At 35.2% G+C, this 16042-nt stretch overlaps 1 protein-coding gene across 2 annotated transcripts in view; it reads right to left on the bottom strand.

The window, feature by feature from the left end:
• PRKG1 (protein kinase cGMP-dependent 1) overlaps positions 1-16042 on the bottom strand; it is an 864463-nt gene that overhangs the window by 430529 nt on the left and 417892 nt on the right. For both annotated transcript variants that reach the window (XM_087964134.1, XM_087964133.1), the window contains exon 3: positions 10636-10749. In XM_087964134.1, the coding sequence (XP_087820260.1) occupies positions 10636-10749 (114 nt within the window). The remainder of the gene's footprint in view (positions 1-10635; positions 10750-16042) is intronic.

Genomic DNA, 16042 nt, shown 5'->3' on the forward strand with positions numbered 1-16042 from the left:
CCATGACCATCTGGTCATGTGACCAAGCCACGCCCACACAGTCACATGACCACCAAGCCACACCCACAAATTAAGCCACGCCCACAGAATACCACCACTGAAGTGGCTGGGCATTCAGGAAAGATGCCATTAAAAATTGCAGGTGCCTTGCATTTGGCTAAACCCAGCTATTAAAAGGATCTTGAAACATACACAGTATATTGGATTTCCCACAGTTGAAAACAGCCAAGTTGTGGTTGACAACTTTTTTATACCTGGCTTCAGTTCTTTGGAGCACTGCAATCATGCTTACAGTTAGATCCTTTCAGGGTTTTTTTGTAAAGCACTAAAATACATGTTTTACCCCTTCAGTGTGCAGATATAGTATAATAATACCTTTTCTCAACTTCTTTACTCTATAGGAACCCTTGAAATAATTTTGAAGTCTCAAGAAAAAATTAAACACAATAGTAAACAATACTGTTCATTCTTATAGTAAGTTACCCAATCCTCATTTTACAATAATTACAGCAAAAGAAAAGTAGTAGCCAGCAACTGATTTGCGCTGTGTAAAAATCCCCACCCGAGAGCTGCCATTGCTTAGCACATTACATTTAAAAATTATACTTGTTTTTTTCTATCACAATAAACCCTAATAACCTCTCACAAAACTTTAGACTTCATAGAACCGCAAGTGACAAAGACTGCACTAGAAACTCCTTATTTTATATTATACTTTTAGAACTGATTGTAGTATGACATAGTATAATTGCTGTTTTTATACTATTGCACTTAGTTATAAATACATACTTAAGTAGTATTACTTCTATTCCCTTTCATTCACAATCATTCCCACTGATTTTCATGAACTCCAGTCTAATTTTAATCCCCATGCTATCACACTCAATAATTTATTTACTATAATTTGTAAATGATCAGCTCATATGTTCAACATTTTTTTAAATTCCCATTTGTTAACCTGTTCAATCTTTCATATAACTTCTTTTGTTTCCTGCAAGCACTTTACTATAGTAAATAAAGTAAGTTCAAAACCTTTAAAAGTTCAGAGCAGAGTCCTGAAACAGATACCATGTTTCAAATAAATACATTGTTTTTAATAATACCATCAGCTATCAATTCAAAATAACTTTTTCTACTTTCCTGTAAAATGCATGGGTTTAATATGAGAAGAGAGATAATCATAGTTAACTTTTTTTTTTAAAAAAAAAATCTTTTTAAGGGGTGTGGTTGTGTGATAGTGTACTGATTACTGATAATAATTTTAGTTATTCATTGAGCAAAATAATACCAGAAAGCCAGACAAAATAAATATTAAATTGCATGAGAAAATCTTTGAACCGAGGAATTAAAATTCATTTTAACTGAGGAATTTTAGTTCATCACATCACATCCGGATGTTTAATTTTTCTAGATTATAACAAACCTAACGCTTTACGGTTGTAGAGCTGGAATAAATGAAAAAGGGATTCAGTATGTTTGCTTTGAAATCGCTACTAATGGAAAACGTTTACAGTTCTACTCTTAATACACTCTCTTGATATTTTATTCAGAACTCTACTGAAATATAAACTATTATCCTGTTCGCCTTTCAAAAAGGCACTCAGTCACTTGTCTACAAAAAAACTAGTTACATTGATCTAGTGAATTAAAACCCCCAGGGACTAAATGCTGACCACTTAAGGGAACCCAAGGGGAGAGCCTATTTGCAACCTATTGTGCACAGTTCCTTTAGTCCAGGAAGGAGAAAATAGGTCAAATAGCTATTGTAGTTTTAGACACATGAAGGATAAAGTAACAATTGCTATTACTTAAATAGAGCCACGGAAGGAAGAAAGGCTGCTGGCAGCTCAAGGATAATTTTGCTATGCCTGTGTTTATATTAGATTAGAAAGTGGGAAAAAGTAAAAGTTATCCCCCCCCCCCCCGCCCCAAATGAAACACCTGCAGAAAAAATAGAAGCCGTTTGCAATCTATATACCATATGCCTAAGGAGATAAATTGTATCTTCAAACTTAAAGCAGCAGTAATATTTATTTATTTATTTCTTAACGAAGAAAAGAAAGAAAAAAAAATACACATTATTCTGCAAAGCAATGGACGCAATGGGAAGTACTGTATGGAAATGGAAATAATAGAATGACCGTGTTTTTCATAAAGAGAGAATTAGAATGATAAATATTTATGCCAATGAGGTCCATTGGAAGTAGTAGGGATGCAACTCAAAAGCAAATGTCCTTGTTTTGCTTAAGATTGTCTTACTTATGATGATCGCATTCGGTCCGATCTAAGTATAGTATATAAAATCATACATTGCAATGTCCTACCTGTCAATGAATACTTCAGCTTCAACCATAACAATACAAGAGCAAACAATAGATACAAACTCAAGGTTAATCGCACCAAACTTGATTGCAGGAAATACGACTTCAGCAACAGAGTGGTCAATGTCTGGAATACTTTACCTGACTCTGTGGTTTCTTCCCCAAACCCCAAAAACTTTAACCTTAGACTGTACACTATGGACCTCACCCCTTTCCTAAGAGGTCTGTAGGGGGTATGCATAAGCGCACCAATGTGCCTACTGTCCATGTCCTATTGCTTCTTTTATTTTATTTTTTATTTTTTTTCTTATATGTATCCATGTATTCATAACTATGTTTTTATACCTATTCTCTTGTAAGCAATTAATATAAATAAATAAATAAATGTCCCTTCATGTCATCACAAAAATGTCACATTCCCTCTCTGGTCACATGACATCATTTCAAGTATTTCTGACTGGTTGCCGTATACCACTGTCACACGGCTGTGGTTTGCAATGTTTTTTGCTCAGTTTCCAGCATTTTTTATGGGGTAGCAAAAAAGAAAAAAGAAAAAAGAAAAGAAAGCCCATTCAACTCTGCAATTCATTTAACGACCTCCATAAAAATGGTCATAAAGCCACATCTGGTCATATGGACAGCAGTCACACGACGGACAGGGCTCACAACTGAAATTCCGGTCCTAGTTGTGATCATAAAACTATTATAAGACTATCTGTAACATTTGGGTATAGGTTAAAAAAATTATGCCATCTGAGAAGTATCAAATCCAAGACTGCAGAGGCCACTTGATAAACTACTCTCCTTCTCACTTGTCCATTCTCCCCATACTTGGATCCAAAATAAATTCATGTTGTCACCTATTAAATTAGAAACCAGTAGAACAGCTGGACAATAAAAGCAAAAGAAGGAAGCCAGTGAGTTGGGGAAAGTCAACTTCTACAGAAATAATGGACACAAGATGTTGCCAGCCAGACATTTGAGGTAGGAAAAGTGGGCATCATAATATGTGGATGAAAGCAAGATGATGGAAAAGAAGAACTGCATTGCAGAAAAAAACTTGCATTGCACAGGGCACACAAGTGTTCTCTCTGTGTTAAAAGATAAGCATGAAAAGATTTGTAAAATATTCCTAAGTTCAAAGAGAAAGATGATAAAAGGTATAATGAAAATAATGAATATAATGAAATGTCAAGATGGATAAATAGGTAAGAAGTTTACAGAAAAAAACATATGCTGAAGATTTTCAGATCTCAGAAGAGGTTTCCATAGAAGTAACTATTTTATGAACATCTTACAGAACAACTTAGTAAGTTGTCTTGTCATAGACACTGGTCGCAAATTGCTGAGTTATCTGTTGGGAAATAAGAAATTAAAAAGGAAAAGGAATGGAAATGAGTAACTTCAATAAGTGGACTTGACTCACTAACTTTAAGTGGTATAAGTGGCACAGCAATTTCAGTATGCCTAGAAATACATAATTAAAAAGAAAGTAAAATAAATTCTGTATTTCCCACTGATTAAGGCAAAGGCATAAAATTGATATTCAGAAATAAATAGCTTAATACATCTATCCTAATCTTTGTGTATAAGTCTAGCTGTATTTGACGTAACTAATAGTTATGATAACACTAGGGACTCTTCCTAGTAGTATATCTATTTGTTTTTAACAAAAAACTAATATCTATCAAAATGATATTTTATGCTTTATCTACTTCATTTGAATTCGTGACTAGTAATTAAGAATCAAATGGAGATCAAGTGTAAAAAGGGCACAAAAAGAAACTAATTGCTGAAATTCACAATGATGCTCTTTATATTACAAACAAGCATGCTGTCAGCATTCCGACAATTGTCCTAATTAAATCATGAGCCTCGAGCCAAGCTTCAAAATAATCCAAAAAATTTATTAGGAGCAGCATGTCGGCATTACCCATATGAACCCAACTCTGCCACACATAATTTATGATCACCTTTGACCTTATTTCCCCTCTCCCCCCTGGGTGTGTCATAAATCAGGTTCTCCACAATGAAGCACCTTCACAGGCTGTGTCATCAATCACATTCTCCAATGAAGGATTCTCACAGGCAAAAGATCCGATGCCTAGGCTACAATCTTTGTAAGATAAGCGTGGAATGTACTTCTGTTTTTAGTTGCTGTACGGCTCCTTCAGGTTTTCCCCCCCTCCTGCTTATGGCAACTTGGAAAAAGGCGTAGGAGTTGATATATGCTTTTTTGGCATTCTGTTTATTTGGATAAGGTAGAAAACGGGGCAAAGGAACAGAAGAAGAACAGAAAGGAAAAGCATGCAAAGCCAACAATAACCAAGAAGCATCCATGCTCTGCATATCAGTCAGCACAGAAGACATGATTTGAAACATCAGTGTGCTTTTCCAAAGTACAGAATGCCAAAAGTAAAAACATTTCTTATGTGCACTGACCTTTAAAAATCAAAGTTCAGTCAATGAATACCTCTGGGGCAAAATTGAGATTGCTCCCAATGTAAATGTCATTGCAATCATGTTTGGGCAATGTTGACCAAACTACGAGATATGCTACCAATCGTTGTCAACTGACTAGGAGTTGAGACAAAGACATGCCAAGGTCATGCACCCCAACCCAAGCAAAATGTTATCTCTCAAGTTTAATTTCACACAGCTTTTCATTTTTCAGACCTCATGTTTTGTTCCAATTCTGTACTGTTTTTAAGTTTTTTTTTAAAGTCTGCCATGAAAAATTATACACATTTTCATCTATTTTTGCAGACTTCTCCTTTGATCATCTCAGTACTTACAGTACATACTTATCAACACATTGGCTGGACTCAAAAGGACAGGGCAATTTCCATTGAGTCCCCAATCTTCCCTTTTTGGGGAAAATATGACCAGTTTGCAATTCCCAAGGGCCTTGGAAGAAACAGATTTTCTGGACCTTGGTGATTCAGATCTTATTACAGTACTGAGATAGTGTTGACCTACATCTCTAGAAACTTTGGCAGCCCTGAAATGGAGGCATCGGTTATGGTGACATGGGAATGATCTTGGGAGACAGAAATAAAAGCCACTGACTAGATAACAATCAGATAAGAGGCAGCTGAGCCTACAGAAGGAATGGAGCCCTGGCAAATGTAGTAAAAAATGATAGAGGTCTGCCTGTGTGTTTGTGAGTTGCCTAAAGCCAATGAGGCTGGTTTGGGCCTCTGGAGGTTTGGGAACCAACTGAAACTTTAGGCCAATCGATTAGATGTCACCAGCTTATCAGAAAACAAAACTGAACTTAAGAAACATGTGTCTTGACATGTTTTGGTCTGGTCTACTAGCAAGACTGTGAAAACTCGGAAGAGTACTCTTAAATACTCAAAACTTCTCATTCTTATCGGATACTATTTAAGGATTTAAAACCCATAACAATCCTTTTTGGAGTGCTAACTTCAAAATCTGATTATCTCCTTTTTTTTGGTTCTCCTTTTATTTCTATTTTTACCCAGGTGAAATTTCCTACAGTATATCTGTTAGTACATTTTAGAAACCAAAGATTTATCAGAAATTATACAGACTGAAGGATTTCTATCATTCCACAATTAATTTAAAGTTCAGAATTAATGAGTTTTAACTTGTTCAAAATGTGCTTGGCTATTTCAATTACATTTTGAGATCCCATCTTCCTAATTTAGAAATAAAAGGCTCATATCAAGACACCCTTGACAAACTTTGAAGAATTGGCATTAAATCTTTCAGAGCCATCTACTTTTTTGACATATATCCAAATTATATAATATTATCACATAACAAACACATCAACCTCTAATTCATTTAAAAATGGCTTTAGAAAAACATTTCCAACAAGGAATTAAGAATTAAAAGTAGAATAAAATATAGAGTTGTAAACTAGGGTCATCATCCTCAGCTCAAATAAAAGAGAAATATACTATTTCATAAATAGTACACGTAGTCCTTTACTTTTGACCACAACTGAGCGCAAAATTTCCATTGTTAAGCAAGGCAATTGTTAAGTGAGTTTTGCCCCATTTCATAAACTTGTTTTTAACCACAGTTGTTAACCACACTCATTGTAGTTATTAAATTAATCATGTGGTTATTAAGTGAATCTGGCTACCTCCATTGATTTTGTTTGTCAGAGCCAACTGGGAAGGTTACAAATGATGATCACATGACCCTGGACAGCGCAAAAGTTATAAATATCTTCCAGTTGCTTAAGCATCCAAATTCTGATCACATGGCCATGGGGATGATGCAATGGTCATAAGTGTGAAAAACAGTCATAAGTCACTTTCTTCAATGTTGTTGTAACTTTGAACAGTCATTAAACGAATTGTTGTAATTTGAGGACTATCCATATATGACTCCTTATAAACTAGCACCTGTATAAACTAGCATTCATGAACAAAATAACCCCCTCTTTTTGTGTTTTCTTCTAAACAAAAGGAAACAATATTTCCATTATGGTGATCATCTCCTCATATCTTTCCTTCTGGTCTGATTTTTTAGAGATTGATAAAGTTATAATTTAAAAAGTTAATGAGTCTACAACTGGTGTTTCTGAATATATTTTAATATAAATGTTTACTCTAATGAATAATGGTAGTGTTGTTAACTGCCTGCAGGGATTTTCAAACTTGACAGCTTTAAGACTTGTGGACTTCAACTCCCAGAATTCCTCCTCCAGTCATGTTCGCTTAGAAATTCTGGGAGTTGAAGTCCACAAGTCTTAAACTTGCCAAGTTTGAAGACCCTTGGCCTATAGAATAGTATGTCTCAAAGTGGGTGATACCACCCTGTGGTGGGGGGCATTTGAATTATCCATACACATTATTAAGAGAGTGGCAGAAGATGGACAAAAAGGGGCAATTAATATAATAGTAATAGAAGATCACACATAATTTATCCAACAAATGTTGTTAGGTATATAAAACTGTAAACATAAAAACTGTAAATTAATCACAATTATAAATATATCAAACATTGGAATGCTCAGAATAGTATTACACTTTAACCACGTGCTGACTGTGTGACTAATACAACTGCACTGGGTATTAGCGCAACTGTATAATTCAGGAAAATGTAAGCTGCACAATAATTTTAGTATATCACATATACACAGGGCAGGGTGTTACAAAACACTTAGTACAACTAAGAAGGCAGTGACCCAAAAAACGTTGAGAATTTGCAAACAGTTTCAGAGAAGTCAAAAAAGTCAAGAAGGTATCTTCAATCATGTGATCAAATACCCACCCCTTTTTAACATCTGTCCCTGCCCCCACCATTATGTAGCTTTTTTTCCAATGGAAAAAAATAGTAGCCATCAAATCCCTCAAAAACCTGTTTCATACTGCTGGCAATAACATCCTATCGTAACCAGGATCCAAATTCAATTTTGAAAGAATCGCAGGATTTAATACAATGCTTTAAATTTGCAAACTACTATGATAGTAGCAAGATACTTGAATAAATTTTAAATTAATACATTCATGATCGATATTCTCCTTTCTTTCTGTTTGAAGAAGCTTATATAAACTGCTTCAATATGGTCATTTTAAGTTAGTAGTAGTTACTTTAGACATGTCTTGGTTGATTTGTTATAAATAAATAGAACATTGAAAACAAGACTATTAAGTAAAATACCAGTTTTTAAAAGGTGTATTGATTAAACAGTGAACAAGACAAAGAACCCAGCCTACAGTACTTCTCTTTTCCAAGATGCTAAAAAGACTTCAAAGAAATGAAACTTCCTTTTCTTCTGAAAATTGACAGGAGGGAGTACTGAAATAGTATCCCCTGGGGAAAGCCATATGTCTTACACCCTGATGATGTTCACAAGGCATTGTAAACCTGGCTGATTCCTGATCTTGTAGAATATTTTATTCAGTTGAGTACCTTCTGTCTCCCAGTTGCACATAAGATTTGTTCTCATTGTTTTATTGCTTTGAATCTTGTAAGTCATAGAATTTGATGAAGCTTGGTGGCCGCTAAATAAAATAAATCTATCCATTATGGCTAATTATTTAGAAGCACTTTATTTGAAGACTCACAAGTATATATGTACTTTAAATGCACTTACTTGGGTCTTAAGATCAGTCATGGAGACACTGAATATGGGCCATTTTCAAGATGGAACAGCCAGTAATATAGAATTTTCAAGAAATATCTGCTCAGATATATAAATTCAGCTCCATCGATTCTGGGGTTTAAAAGGCCTTTGAAACTCATTTAGTTTGAGCTACTAAGATGATAATTTCTGAGTTTTGTTCGTGATATTTTGAATAGTGTTCTCTTGTTTAAAGTGTTTTATAAGGTTTTTTTCTTACTTGCATGCTTTTGGATCATGAAATAATATTACCCCAAAGCTACAACCTCCAACTGAAAAAGAATTAATTCATCACCAATTCTGTAAGATTAAAAGAAGAGTTTTAATTTATCTAGCAATGGCTTAAGTAAGCATTAAGGAAGGAAAGGGCTCCATCAGAACTAATGCTCTTTTCAAGTACTGTATATTCAAGTTTTCTTTTAAAAAGTGAACACTTCACATTATCCTTATTTTTATACCATTACCAGTCCTCCTAACATCTGTCCTTCCTGAGTGCCAACAAATAAATTGAATTATCATGCAGACAGAAGTACAAGCAGATGTTCCAATCAGAGCTTCAGAAGTAACAGTAATAATTGAAATTTATTAGTCAATAATACTTCTTAAATAGCACTTGGGACTTGAAAGAAACCTAGTGTCTTCAATCTAGATCTTGCTGAAAAGCTTCCAAGTGCTAACTAAGTGTCCCTCCCTGTCAAAGCAGTCTGGAAAGGAAATAAAACTAATTACAACCATGACTACCATTCACTTATTTATGCATTAATGAGCAAGATAAATTAAACTGAAGTCACTTGTTAACATTCCAAACCATATAATGCAGGAAGGCACTGCTTATAGTAGAAGACAGGTCAAGGGTTTAAAATCCCCACAAGGCATGGAGTGGGGAAGATTACAAATTAAAAATTGCCTAGTTTTATTCCAGAATTTCTCATTTCAAGAAAATACAGGTAGTCCTCAACTTACGACCACAGTTGCTAAGTGAAACATTTGTTAAGTGAGTTTTGCCCCATTTTACAACCTTCCTTGTCATCATTGTTAAGTGAACCATTGCAGTTGTTAAGTGAGTAACATGGTTATTAAGTGAATCTGGCTTCCCCGTTGACTTTGCTTGTCAGAAGACCGCAAAAGGGGATCCCATGACTCCGGGACACTGCAACCATCATAAATATGAACCAGTTACCAAGCATCTGAATGTTGATCATGTGACCAAGGGGTGCTGCAATGGTCATAAGTGTGAAAAAATGGTCATATGTCATTTTTGTCAGTGCCGTTGTAACTTTGAACGGTCACTAAATGAACTGTGGTAAGTCAAGGACTACCTGTATCATTTCTGTCCTCACCACTTTAACGAGGAAAGAGTAACTGTGGTTCTAAAATTATGCATAAGACAACATCCTAAAGAAAACCAAGCATGAAGGTGTTTGGTGTGAGAAATACTACATATGGAACAATGACAAACAATAAATGTGAACCGTTGTTGGAAAGATTGTTTGCCCTAAGTACAAGAAAGAGCTACTAAAGTGAATATAAGATATGACGAGCTAATCAACAATTCCAACTGCACAGCCTTCTGTTTTCTACCAGTTCCTTGATTTCATCTACTACTGTATACCTCTTTTATTTTCCTATTTGTCCTATTTTGGATAGAAAACAACAGCTTTAGCGGTGGAAGTTTTTGAGACAATAGAAGCATGGAAAAATTATTGGGTGAACTTGAACCATACAACACAATACGGCTAGTCTAAGCTGTGTTCATTATATATTGTTTGAAATTTCATTGGCCTCAAACTGCTGGCCCTTTAAAAAGGCCCTGAAAACTGTTCTTCACTCAAGTGCTAGCCAGTTGTAACTAAACAAATAATATTCTGATTTCCAATGTTTTATTTTGTTATGCTTTATGATTTTATCACTTTCCTTTGTATTTGGTGTTTAAACCTATGCCCATTCAGAATCATCTGGCAGCCATATAAGTTGAATTAATGAGCAAATAAATAAATAAGTGTGACATACAGACCCTTAATTTACACAACACAATCCTCATATGCTTTTTACAAAACTGAAAGGGGAAAAAACCCATGGATGAAAACAGTACAAAAGTGGACCTCTTGTTTCTTTTCAAAACAGGAACACCAATAAGTAACTGGAAGATATCCAGTTACCAGGATTTGTCAACAATTCTTCGTGATTAAATATTTCAAATAATCTTACTTTTGACGGTAGCTGTCCGAGTGCAGTTGTATAGGATAGCCAGTTCTCCAAACACCTTCCCAGGCCCCATAGTGCACAGCTTTACTCCTTCTTTTGTAACTTCAACCTTTCCATCTGTCAATAAAGAATAGAGATTAATATCACAAGACTGTCACAATGATCTTCCTATGACAGCTAGATAATTCATAGAAATAAACATTTCACTGCTGAGGCACTGCTATATTTAAGAGGTGTACCATCCATATTATGTATAGCTATCTCAGATAAGAATTTGAAATGGCATGATCATAGAATGGACACCCTTTGGCCGCAAACAGTTGCATTAAGCAGTAATAAAACATATTAGATGTTGTGAGATTGGGTAGGAACTGTAATATAAAATTTGGAAAGGGATTTTTTACTCATTTTCAAGAAATATGAAAAGGGATATTATCAAAATAAAATGTTTTTCACTTCCTTTAAACAACTTACCTTTTAGGATATATTTGCATTCCAAAATATGTTAGCTTTTCTAAAGCAAATATACATATTTTTGAAATAATAATTACTTACTCAAGATCTTACATAGAGGCATGTCTAGAAAGGGTTGCTTTCTATATACTGTTTTGAATTAAAATAAGAAGACATGAACAATTTATTTTCAAAAACTATGAGATCCATATATTGTGTACACTGCTAATGATGAAGATAAAAAGTAAAGATTTTCAAGATCTAATTTATACTTTTGATTTAGAACTGTGTGTTTGTTATAAATATGGTTTCTTAATTCTTTGTTCTTTTTTAATTTCTTAAAGGAAATTACTGTACCATTTTTGGTGAAAAAGACATAATTATGTCATACTGCAAGGGAATCTTGCACCAGATTCCAAGAAAGCATATACAGTCTTGAACATTTGGCCTTTGGAAAGGTCACTAAAAAATCTGAAAAGCAGTAATATAATTTTCACTGAATATATATTATTTACTTGTCTGTATATGAATATGTGTGTGAAGCTGCAGTAATATATAAATTCAAATTATTTATGTAATCATTTAGGTTTCTTTTAATTACCTCCTCCTCTTCCTCCTTCCTTCCATCTTTTCTTATCGAGAATGCTACTGATTGAAAAATGTTTTCTGGGAAGGATAGATATATTTTTAATAGCACATAGCTATAGAGCTTAGATTTATATACCACTTCAAAGTACTCTACGGATTCGTCTAAGCGGTTTACAGTATCAGCATATTGGCTCCAACAATCAGGGTCCTTATTATACCAACCTTGGAAGGATGGAAGGCTAAGTCAACCATGAGCCAGTCAGGATCAAACTCCTGGCTGTGGTCAGAGTGAGCCTGCAATACTGTATTCTAACTACTGCACCATCACAGGCTTAATAAAGAGAGCATGTATCCTAAATTGGACTTCACTATAATGATGGTCAACTACTTCCAAGTACGTATTTTACAGTTTCCTGTTTATTTTTAATATTAGATGCAATCACTCCTCTAATAGCAAGAGTGAAGTTAGAGAGGCAGGGGACTGAATTTTGTTTACAAAGTTGAACCTATTTTATGAGGCTTTTTAAAGCTTCAGAAAAGGAGATGCAGTACACTAATAATCTACAGTGAAATTCAACAGACTTTATTGTATGTACTCTGGTTGAAATATGGTTTAAAGCTGATATAAGGATTAATCTAAAACCACAGTGTATTTCTACACTAGATACAGCTAAAAAAACTAACTTTCAGAATATATGTTAACAGATAATCAGAGTTGGAAGGGACTTTGTAGGTCATCTAGTCCAACCCCCCACCCAAGCGGGAGACCCGACACCATTTCTGACAAATGGCAGTCCAATCTCTTCTTGAAAGTCTCAAGTGATGGTGCTTCCACAACTTCCAATCTCTTCTTGAAAGTCTCAAGTGATGGCGCTTCCACAACTTCCGAGGGCAAGCTGTTCCATTGGTTGATTGTTCTCACTGTCAGAAAGTTTCTCTCCTTATTTCCAGGTTAAATCTCTCCTTGTTCAGTTTTCATCCATTATTCCTTGTCTGGCCTACAGGCACTTTAGAAAATAGCCTGACCCCTTCCTCTCTGTGGCAGCCCCTCAAATATTGGAAGACTGCTATCATGTCTCCCCTGGTCCTTCTTTTTACTAGACTAGCCAAGCCCAGTTCCTGCAACCGTTCATTGTATGTTTTAGTCTCCAGTCCCCTAATCATCCTGGTTGCTCTTCTCTGTACTTTTTCTAGAGTCTCAACATCTTTTTTATAATGTGGTGAGCAAAACTGGATGCAGTACTCTAGGTGTGGTCTTACTAAGGATTTATAAAGTGGTATTAGTACTTCCCTTGATCTTGACTGTATCCCTCTGTTAATACAACTTAGGATTGCATTAGCTTTTTTGGCGGCGGCTGCACACTGCTTGCTCATATTTAGCTGGTTGTCCACTAAGACTCCAAGATCCCTCTCACAGTTACTGCTATTGAGCCTGGTTTCACCCAGTCTATATGTGTACTTTTGGTTTTTCTTGCCTAAGTGTAAGACTTTACTTTTCTCTACATTGAATTTCATTTTGTTAGATAAGGCCCAGTGTTCTATTCTGTCAAGATCCATCTGGATCTTGAGCCTATCTTCTTGGGTGTTAGCTATTCCTGCCAACTTAGTATCATCTGCAAATTTGGTAAGTTCCCCTTCTATTCCCTCATCCAAGTCGTTAATGAAGATCTTGAAGAGTATTGGGCCTAAGACTGAACCTTGTGACACACCACTGTGTTTAAATAGTTTTTAATCCAGTTAGAGTTTAATCATTGTCATTCAGTCCATTAAGTCATTCACAGTATTTCCATCCAGTAAGACTCACTAGTATAGTCCAAGTTAAGAGTCCTTGCAATATCTTTATCAGCCGATAAAGATATCATCTCCTCCTCCGGTTTCACTCTCCAGAGAAACAAACGCTGGATATTCAGCAAACAGTAGCAAACAATAACAGTTCAGTCACAGGCACTCACAGTCAGTAATCACAGTTAGTCACAGTAAGACACAGTAACAGTAGCACACAGTTACAGCCAGCAACAGTTACAGACAGCTCACAGTAAGCTTTCCAGCTCCTAATGCTTCCTTATATAGTAACTTCTAACCGCACCCTTAATCGGCTAATTGCCTGCTGCATTGTGCTTAAAGTGATAAGCACTTAAACCATGATATCTAAGTTTTATATATTTATTCACCCAAACCATATTTGGTATCAATGTTATACCTAACACACTGCTTACTTCCCTCCATGTAGACTTAGACCCATTAAGGACTACTCATTGAGTATGGTTTGCCAGCCAGTTGCGAGTCCATCTAGTGGTGGTGCTATCTATATCATTTTTTTCTAGCTTACTAAGAAGTAGGTTGTGGTCTACTTTGTCGAATGCTTTGCTGAAATCTAACTATATTATATCAAAAGGCATCATGAAAAGGTGAGAAATCTGTTATAAACTGTAACCTTTGGAGTTATTGATTTATCTAAAAAAAAATCCACTGTAGTCTATAATAGTAGATTTCTTATTTACAGCTGCCTGGTATTTCTTATGAACATTTGAAAGAACTTCCCATCAACTCTGACCAGAGTTCCCTGCAGTTTAGTACTGTATAGTCACTGCCAAGTGCAATAATTATTCACAGCTTCCAAAAGATTTCCACAATATCTGCCATGGTGTGATGCTGGCAACTTCTTCATACAAAGAATATGATCTACCACAAAGTTAAACTTCTTTTCCAGTTGATAAATGGAAACGGCTCAGATGTATAAAATGCAATATGTGTCACAAATACACTAGATGCATTGCCTGCATGTAATGAAAGGCGAATGAATGGTACTAATAAATTAAACTCTGTCCATGCGGTTAAAGTCAACTAATGATAGCAATAAAAGTAACCTGGTTCCAAATGTTAATAAAGCAAAGGAGATCATTGTAGATTTTAAAAAGAGCCAGCATAGTCATACTCCACTCATTATCAAAGATTCAGCTGAAGAGGTGGTCTACAGTATAAAGTATCTGGTGGTGCAGATAGCTAAGAATCTGAATTGGTCTCTCCACACATGACCCTTAGTGAAGTGTGGAAACTAGTGTTTGTATTTCCTTTGTCGGATGAGAATGTATCTTTCTCACCATTTATACATCTGAACTAGACTGTGTTGTTTCTGTGTCATATAATATATGTGGATATGTGGGCATGTGTGTATTTATTTATTTATTTAGTCATGTTTATGTAGTGTATATTGGACGTGGTGACTCTGAGAGCTGTATGCAACGAAATTTCATTTTAATGTATGCCAATTAGTAAAGTGACAATAAAGTTATTCTAAGACTAAGTATAATGTGACACATATTTTAATCGCTAGTAGTTAAAATGCTATTGAGTCAGAAAAATTAAACTCAATATTGTTATGCATAGATTTTATATTTTTAAATACCCTTTTGGAAATGCCATTATGAGAATTTTTATAGCTGTGTGAAGATGCACTATTCTCTTGCAACAAACATAACAACAAAGAGAGTTTTCTTTTTTATTTCCAGTGATTTCCAAGGTAGAATTTATTTTTGCCCTTCAAGTCAGACACTTAGTTACTCTTCCTAAATCATTTTTGTCTTCCTGTACTCAGAGTTTATCAGCTGATAATTGCTACATACCTAAAGCGAAACCTTGGGCAACTTACAACCTACAACTAAAATAATATGTTAAGCAATACAAATGAAACCAGATCTTAAATTCTTAATAAGATACTTGAGTTGGCCATCCACACCTCCTCCATTTAAAACATTTGTCAGGACTCTGACATGCATTTATTTCACCCTTGATCCTGGTCTTCACCCCACCTTGCATGTATATTCTCCAATGAGACACATCCATAGCCAAGAGTCATCAATCATGCTCTCCAGTAATAATTTTGCGTGCCAGAAAGTTCGGTTTCCAAAGAGATTATCTGAAGCCTTCAAGGAATGCACTGCTTTCCCCTCTCCCTTTCTGCTTACAACTAAAAAGACCAAAGAAGTGTTTTTTAGTTGACAACATTTTTATTTGCATTTAGTTTGCTTTTACTTTATAAAAGATAGAATAGTACACTTAACTGAAGAATATTTAGCAATTTGAGGACATCCAACTACTTTTTTAAATTTTCCTTTTCAGGAAGCCAATTTTTCTGACTTAGGTATTTTAACAGTAATATTAACAGTAATATTTAACAGTAATATTTCTCAACCTCTCTGTCTCTTATTCATATTCCCAAATGCTACTAGTCCTTTGCCTTGTGCCTCCAGGCAGCCACTTACATATTTTGAGGCACAGCTTCCCTATTGCCTTTATATATTTTTAATCCTTTTCCCCCCTCTAGACTTCACAAAAGTGTATCTCAGCTTTGTGTACCTTCAAGAATATA

This window comes from Notechis scutatus, chromosome 4 (assembly GCF_049901735.1).
Source record: "Notechis scutatus isolate UNSWTSFEM ecotype Mainland chromosome 4, rNotScu1.2, whole genome shotgun sequence".
NCBI classification, from domain to species: domain Eukaryota; kingdom Metazoa; phylum Chordata; class Lepidosauria; order Squamata; family Elapidae; genus Notechis; species Notechis scutatus.